The sequence below is a fragment of the Strongylocentrotus purpuratus genome, unplaced genomic scaffold (genome assembly GCF_000002235.5).
Source record: "Strongylocentrotus purpuratus isolate Spur 01 unplaced genomic scaffold, Spur_5.0 spur5_scaffold_11, whole genome shotgun sequence".
NCBI lineage: Eukaryota > Metazoa > Echinodermata > Echinoidea > Camarodonta > Strongylocentrotidae > Strongylocentrotus > Strongylocentrotus purpuratus.
In genome coordinates, this window is record NW_022145596.1 from 1,761,058 (window position 1) to 1,769,433 (window position 8,376).

General features: G+C 37.8%; 1 protein-coding gene across 2 annotated transcripts in view; it reads right to left on the reverse strand.

Annotated features, from left to right (window-relative positions):
• Positions 1–8,236, reverse strand: part of LOC578435 — a 12,868-nt gene extending 4,632 nt beyond the window's left edge. The window contains exons 1-6 of one of the 2 annotated variants that reach the window (XM_778602.5): positions 8,115–8,236; positions 4,276–5,825; positions 3,158–3,888; positions 2,183–2,354; positions 1,458–1,621; positions 168–251 (exon numbers count right to left, since the gene is read on the reverse strand). In XM_778602.5, the coding sequence (XP_783695.2) occupies positions 168–251; positions 1,458–1,621; positions 2,183–2,354; positions 3,158–3,888; positions 4,276–5,697 (2,573 nt within the window). In that variant the 5' untranslated portion in view covers positions 5,698–5,825; positions 8,115–8,236. Of the gene's footprint in view, positions 1–167; positions 252–1,457; positions 1,622–2,182; positions 2,355–3,157; positions 3,889–4,275; positions 5,826–6,307; positions 6,896–8,114 lie in introns of those variants that run through there. The other variant, XM_030980323.1, reaches the window with a different exon arrangement.
• Between the last annotated feature and the right edge of the window lie 140 nt (positions 8,237–8,376).

Below are 8,376 nucleotides of genomic sequence, written 5' to 3' on the forward strand. Positions count from 1 at the left end.
TATATGATTTCTTTTTACTTGGAATATATAACCCTGGTTGCCCGAATCTCCTGTTCTGCGGCCATTATAAAAAATCTATTAACCGGTATCTACACTGTACATCAAATAGGGTATTTGTTGGCAATTATCATATTGGCTGAAAATGTGTCACATGTGAAGTAATTTACCTGCAGTTATCTAGTACTTGCACCAAACCAACATCAGAAATAAACCAGCACCATTCAATAGCAAGATGGGTGAGAAGAGGGCACCTGTACAGAAAACAGAAGAGAAAATAAAGCATTCAGTTCAGGGAAACATATCAATTCATCTGCACAGTGTACATGATATAAATCTTATTAATTCATGTTCAAATCCTTTTTTTCCCTTATACATCAAAAATATTTTAGATTCCTTAAACGTGTATCTTTATCTGAAGAAAAAATAATTATACATAATTCCTTTTTATTAAGGTCAATGAAACGGTCATGATTAGAAAAAAAAAAGAAAAAAAAAAAGGATCTCTAACATTTTTCATTCTTTAAAAAATATCCTCAATTTCCATTTTTATAAAAGCATTCCATGCACTCCTCCCATTGACAAGAGAAGCCACCTGTTCCCAGCTTTTTAGCACCATATATACTGATTTATATATATATATATACCCCTCGCAAATTTGAAGCTTCTTGTGTATTTTGTATTTCAAGAATGAAAGGTGGGCTAATTTGTTGAATACTTTAAGATGTAATCTTTAATATGTCACATTCTTAAGAAACATAAATTGGGACAAATCAATTTGAATAATTTTAGTTGTTAACTGTATATACAATTATTGTCCCCCAAAACTATACCTACATTATATTTATATAACTTTATTTCATTTGGGATGATTTCTCATACATAATTATCATCCACCTCTCCTCTTTACACACAAAAAAGAGAAGCTTTTCATCCTTTTCAATATTAAACTCCCACAGAACATCATTAGGGCGCTTTATGTAGCAACGAGACAAAAGAGGACGGGAGAATTCACTCAAACGAGATCAAATAATATATGCAGTTCAGATTCTGTCTATTGAAATACTATTATTCTTATCAGCTGAGTGAAATCATTTGTATTGAGACACTTTACAAAGACTTATGCATTAAATTTGGTTACATTACGAAAATGGTCTATTGCATGGCGATACAACTCTTCTGTGAAGTTTAGGGAAAGAACGCTATTATGGCTGAGAACGGTTGTGAAAATCAACAAGACAGAGAAAATTCTGGTTCGGACATGCGCAGATTGATTATTTTGCTCCATTACCCTCGTATTTGCCTTCCGTCGTGTTTGCGGAAGCGCTCTATATACAGGTTACAAATGAAGACGGAGCATATAGTACAGGAAGATCTCGGTTGAGTGAATTCTCCCGTCCTGTTTGCCTTCTGTCGCATTGCTAAAGCGCCCTATCAACTTTTATCAACAAAGTCTTTACCTTGTGGCAATGTTGATAAGACCTGGATCTCTCAGCTCAGAACACTCTGAAAGGTCAAGGTAGGTCAAGTTAGACATCTGAGGGGAGATGAAGAGATTGGCTAAGGCTTCCTCTGAAAACTCCTTGCCCTTCTGAAGACGTAGACGTACTGGTTTCTTCCACTTCTGCAATATTATAGATATAGAGAAATAGCAAAACTGATGACTATGATACTACCAATTCAAAATTTCATTAAAGTATCCTTTAAAGGGAAAAGAAATATGGAAACATGTTTTCAAGGGAGAGAGAGAACTAGGTGAAAAGGTAACACGACACATTGATACGCAAGTTGCTGATTCAATGACTCTAATGAGATGTCATGACCAATTTTTTTTTATTTGTGAGAATCGTTGTACAGCAGACAATGTGGCAACAATATGTAGTTATAGCTTCTACCAACCTTAAAATTTAGTAGGCAAGCTTTCATCCACTCCTGTGGACTTTCTCAAGCCAAGTGATTATGTTATAATTACCCCAACCAATGAAAGTTTTCTGTATCGTAATGTGGCAACAGTTGCTCTGTTAAACTAATTAAATCCCTACCTTCAACCCTTGATTATAAGCAAAATACCTAGTACTGATTCTAACCCTAAACGTGGCCTAATCATGACCCTGACCCTAACCCTATATCTTTAACGAAATGAAGCCAAGCGCAAATGTTAGATGGCTGTCCAGTGTCAAAATACCTTTAACATGGTGAGTGAGTGGTCTGTGAGCTGCTCACAGAATGAGCTGCTTAGTTCCTCCAGGTTAGGGCACTGTACAGCATGGTGGATGGATATATCAGTCAACTCTGCTCCATCTAGTCTCAGACATCTTAACTTGGCTTGCCTCTCATCACATAGCATCGTTACAGCACTAGGAATTGACAAAAAATGAACAAATTAGAGATTACAAGATTACAAACGGAGGTACATTGTAAATTATCAATATAGGCCTAAAATTGCATCAAATTGATCAGCCAGTTTGTAATTTACTAAAAAGAGACTTAGTGGCAAATAATTTTCCTACATGTTTTTTGGATTTCCTACTTTTATTCATAGGCCACTTCCCGGCATAACATGAAAATCATTGTTCTTCTTTCCCTCTGAATAAGCATATAAGCCTTTAAAAAATAGCAGCATTGCCGCAATATCCAGGGCTTCTGACTACCCTTCCTCTGAGTGCCTGTTTATACAATGCCCCTGCTTACTTTTTAACATTTTGGCAGTCAAGAGTGGAGTTTGGGAGTCTTTGGTACAGATGCCATGTTAGCCCGACAATATTATGTACAAGTTCTATGCCAGACAGAAACATTTTGATTACCATCTGAATTCTTAGGAGTTACATGTGCAGACCTGGGGCCTCTTGCATCAAGAAATTGCATTTTTCAACATGAAATTCCAAAAATTAAATGCAACTTGATTTCCAGCCATATATTTGGGAGTTTTGTTTTGATATTTTTAGTTACATTAAAGGATGTTCCACAGTAATGTTACTATGCTAAATACCAGAAACTCCATGCATTGTACATGATAAATACATAACCAGTTGGCCCTATGCAGCTAAGGTGCATATGAACATTGCTTTGGAACATCCTAAAATGCACCTTCTTATACAAGAGGCCCATTGTCATTGTAACATTTCCCACCAGTACCCTAACGTAAAAATGAATTACTCACATATCAGTGATCCAAGGAATGCCATCGATGTCCAGCTCTTCAAGATGATCACAGAATCTTGCAATCTCAAACACGGCCCCATCGGTCAGCTTGGTACAATGAGAGAGATTGAGACATCGTAGCTTCGGTAGGAGAATCAGCCTGGAGATGAGGCTATCAGTGATTCCATCACACCCTTCCATGTTCAGAGAGGTCAACGACCTGCAGCTGCCAATCAACAGGCTGAATTGGTCATCTTGCATGGTGCGGACAAAGCCAAATTCAAGACTTGGCACGTTCGGACAGTGGTCAATGATGGCCTGGATTTCAGAAGCACTGACCTCATCGCGTCCACGGAATGTTATACCACAGAGTAGATTGCACCTCTGGAAGACGCTCCCTAGCACATCCGATGGTATCCCGGCTTTGTTGGACAGGTCTAGGTATTGCCATAGCAATGGATCTTTGGCAAGGCTGTTCCATTTCTTGCATACAAGCATGATAGGGTCACAGAGTTCATCATGAGAGAAATGTTTGAAGATATGAATGAGGAGTTCATCTGGAAGAACACGGAATACACTACCATCCTCATCTCCTGAAACATCACCAGCCTCTTCATCGTCAATGTCTTCAAGAAATACATCATCAGCTTTTGGGAGTAGACTTTCATCTGTCCTTTCTGGAAATTCTTCTATGAGACCCTGAAATGTATGTATTGCATTGTCCAGCTCTACCCGTATCAGCTCAATGTCCTGGAAGATGGAAGATATTAAGGTATATGTCTCACTTTACAATGTTTATTAATCCATCTTTGCATTGTTTCCTACATACAGTGTAATACAATGTATTACAATTCACACTTGACACTTCCTTCAATTCTCATATTTACAAAAATAAACTAAAAAAGAACTGATTTTGACAGATTTCGCAAGTGACAATAGTTTTTTTACAATATTGATATCCCTGAAGTTTCTGAGCAGCACATCAATTTCGAAAGACAAATTATAAAAATGGTATAATATTTTCTTTACCACTTCAAATATAAATATGTGCATTTCATGTTCAAAAGAATATATACAGTTTGATAACAGTTTAACTGCTGAAGATTAAATTTGCTCATGCCAGCAAGTGCTATTCACCTGGAGCGTACTTGCAGCCTCATCAGAAATAAATGACATTGAATTCATATCAGCTATGGTATGCAGATAATCATGCTTTGAAGTCTCTTCTCTGTCATCTTCATGCCCAACATCCTCCTCCTCCTCCTCATCACAACTATCAACTTCTCCTTGATACAGAAACATTTCATCTTTCTCATTCTCTGTTCTCCTACTGGCATCTTCATCTAAGAGAGGTGACTCCTTGATGTCCACTAGGAATGGGCATGTTAAGTCTCTCCCTTCAGGGCTCCTTTGGTTTGGCTTTTGTTGCAAGTCCATCATAACAACATGGTCCATCAGGAGATTGGTTGATTCTTCAATAGATTCCTGACTAAGATATCGCAGAAGTGGAGGTCGTTTTCTCTCTCCTGGAGAAGATTTCTTTCTAACTGATCTTTCAGGATTTGTGCTGACATCTAGTGATACATCAATTTCTCTATATTTCTCAAGGTAATCTTTTGGCACATCTTGATTCAAATCAACTTTAGTGTCTATGTGGGAAGCACTCAATTTCAAATCACTGGACACTTCTTTTGTTTCGTTTTCAATTCCACTCTCGGTTTCCAATCCTTCATCTGATGATGTTACCTGTAAACCAGAATCAAGTTTAAGGTTTTGCAATGACTGATTCAAACCATCAGCGTTAGGTTCCTTGATTTCACAATCTGTTGGAGCTTCATTAGATTCTCTCATTATCTTCTCTTCACAGTTGTCTTCCACATTATCTTTTCCTGATTTACACTGAACAGAAGCTGTAGGAATTTGCAGTTGGTTGTCATTACTATTACAACAGTCCTTTTCAATTGAATCCAGATCAGGAAGAATTAGTTTCTGCTCTTCCATATGTTTCCCTGAAATTCGGTCACCTAATACTTGGACATTTAATGCCAGGAAAGAATCCTCCTCTTTCTTCTGCACATCTGGATTCCTCCTCTCTTCACAAATGTTCAATTTTTTCTCCATCTCTACCTGGAGTTGTTCATCCTCTTCTTCAACCAAGGGATGTTTAGCAAATGTAGGTAAACTTGGTTCCGAGATGAGATCATGGGGCGGCTCTGGAAGCATCACGATGTGCCCCAGAAGAAGATTTGTAGACTCATCTAGAGACTCTCGGCTGATCTGTCTCAGAAGCTTCTTCTTCGGATGCACTCTGGGAACAGTGTCACGTCTAGTAGATGGACGAGATACCCTGGGCCAAGACTGGTTGAGACCAAATGGCAAAACTTCTGGTTTCTCCTCATCTTCATCCTCTAAGGAGATTGCATCCTCCCTCATCCAAGCATCATCATCTTCCAGGAATTGGGGGTTGCTCTGCAGAGATAACTCCTCACATTGGTTTACTGGTCTAAACAGCAGATTATTTTCAGACTTCTTTCCATCAAAGTCTTTTGAAGGCTCCATTGTGATTAAGAGGGTTAAATGATAATCACAGCCATTTCTGTAGAAAACTGTATGACTTCATCATCTCATAAATGGTATTTCCTAGTCTTGTGGATGAACTGTGCAAGCAGGTGAGGATAAAAAAAATCCTGGAAAGAAAGAGCAAAAAATATAAAATGTTAGATAACTCAAGTTAGTATAAGGTCATAAAGGTGTTATAAGAAAACATGGCAGCTAAGCATACATACATACATACATTACTAGGCAACAGAACTGGCAAAAATAGTACGACCTTTTGTCAAAATGTTTGATACATGTAGACATTTACACTTTATGATTTGTACAGAATTATGTCTGTGTACCTGGATATTCAAAGCATGGTCCATGCTTTGTTTAGAAGAAAATAAAACAACTCTCAATTTGAAAATGAAGTACAACCTCTTCTGATCTTGTCCTCCAACAAATGGAGAATTTCATGAGAGTATAGCCTGTTCATATCATAAAACAATTTTGCAAACAAGCAACACATATTCACAGAGAAACAGAGACCATATGCTTATTTATAGCTTCTTGAAATATACATTCTCAATGTACAGTGTAAATCCCACAAACATTACAAGGTTTCACTTACCTCAATATAAGCCTATAAATTAGCCAGCTTTTAAACACAAATTGAGATCAAACTGGATGGCCAAGTTGTTTATGAGCCTGCATTCATATTCTACCCCCTATGACGATGACGACCTGACCAATATTGTATACATACATACAGTGTAACAAACAAAAACAAGACCTATTATATTGCGTATTCATCCCATTGAAAGGAGTCCCTTGTAAACAGCACTGAGCATTGGTTCACTGGTCTTGAGCTCGATACAGTGAATAACGTCCAACTTTACCCTGCTGGAGGGACGATTAGAGACCGATCTGCTTGGATAGGCAAGAAAGGGGGACTTATAAGCCCCTTTATGTAGGGGGTACTTGTTCCAAGCGTTGATGGGATAGGTGACTGCTGCTGGTGATGCAGGCAAATATACCACCTATATGCTTTTTTTTCCTTCTTTCTAAATAAATTCAAGTTCATGTCCTTCAAAATATTTCCACACCTAGACTTTTCATTTATTTCTATTTTCATTTTCAGTAATGTTTGCTTCATTCCTTCTTCAGAATCTGTTAGGAAAATATTAAATTAGAACATCTTAGTGAAATGATGTAGGATGAAAAGCAAACTGAAATGACAGTTCCTAACTGTCCCCTTTCTGACTCAAAACAAAAAAATCTGAAGATCATTCAGAAGATCAAAAGAAGAACCAAAAGAAAGGGATATTTACTCACCCTCCCCCTCCTAAATTAAACTAATCAAATTCTTTTTTATTATATAAAATTATGAGCAATTTTTTATTTCTGCGGCTGACTCCTCACCCACTTCCAGGTAGTTAGTTTTTTCTAAAGCTAGGCCAGGGTAGAGATTTCTTTATCATATTGTTTACTCAGAGCCAGAAGGCTGTTAACTCTGTATTATAGTGTACCAGTTAACACCCTCCTGCCTCCAAACAGACATATATGCACCAGACCATTAAATGATTTGAGCACTGTGTCAAAGCTCATGCCTCACCAAGTCTGAGATTATTGTCTACCTAACCCCTCTTTGAATAAAGGAGCTTTATTGTTATAATTGACAACAACAAAAACATTAAAGGACTCAATCAATACTGTACTTGAAGACAGTTGTTCAGACACTGTTCTTGTAAGGTATCCACCAGGCGCCAGACCTCTGCTCAGCCATGGAGAATAGTCACAAACATGATTCGTTTTTCTGCAAAAACTACTTAGATCTAATTCTAAAATTTGTTACATCAAATTAACTGGAAAAGGTAATAGATGAAGCCTGCAAAATATAAACATTTTTTCTGGCCTGGAAAAAAGTACAATCAAAGCAAACAGCATAATTGTCTTTTACATCATTAGATCAAGTCTCTTCACATTTTCTCAACAAATAAAATTAAACATGAATCCTATGGACAGTGAGAGACATGAAGAAAATCTTAAAGTGCACCAATCACCTTTTAAAATAATTTGTGTACAGCAAGAATCTACAAAATCAACCACAAATAACTTCACCTGGTATTCTAAGGGTTAATGGTTAAGGAATTTACAAGATTTATTTACAAGAATGACATGAAACATCGCACAATCGCAATGAAATCGCAAATTCTATGCCGCTACAGTAACTTGTTCTAGATCTAGTTTGTATTAAAGACGGGAGAGTTTACTACCTGCACTTCCACCGATATTCATGCATGGGACTGAGCTGGAGTATTTACACACAGACTACTCTAGCTAGGCCTAGGATTTAGATCTCAGCTCACCGACGTAGTCAGATAAGGTTGTTTTATTAGTATTCTGAAACATACTGGTACACACTGAATTTTACTCACGAACACGGGATCACAGGGTGGGCGATTTGTTGCGATAAGTGCAAATGAGAGTGAAGAAAGGTAAACATACAGTTAGGCGCCACTCTTCAAACTTTCCCAGGTCCAGCTAACTTGTACTGTACTTGCGGTCATATCCTATAGGCCTGGCCTGGGGCAGCGGACCGATGTGATGGTGCGAGCTAGCGAAAGGGCCCTATGCACTGCTGTGTTATTCCATACATGATAATTCAATGACTCCGCCACAAAAATGGGCGTGGTCCTT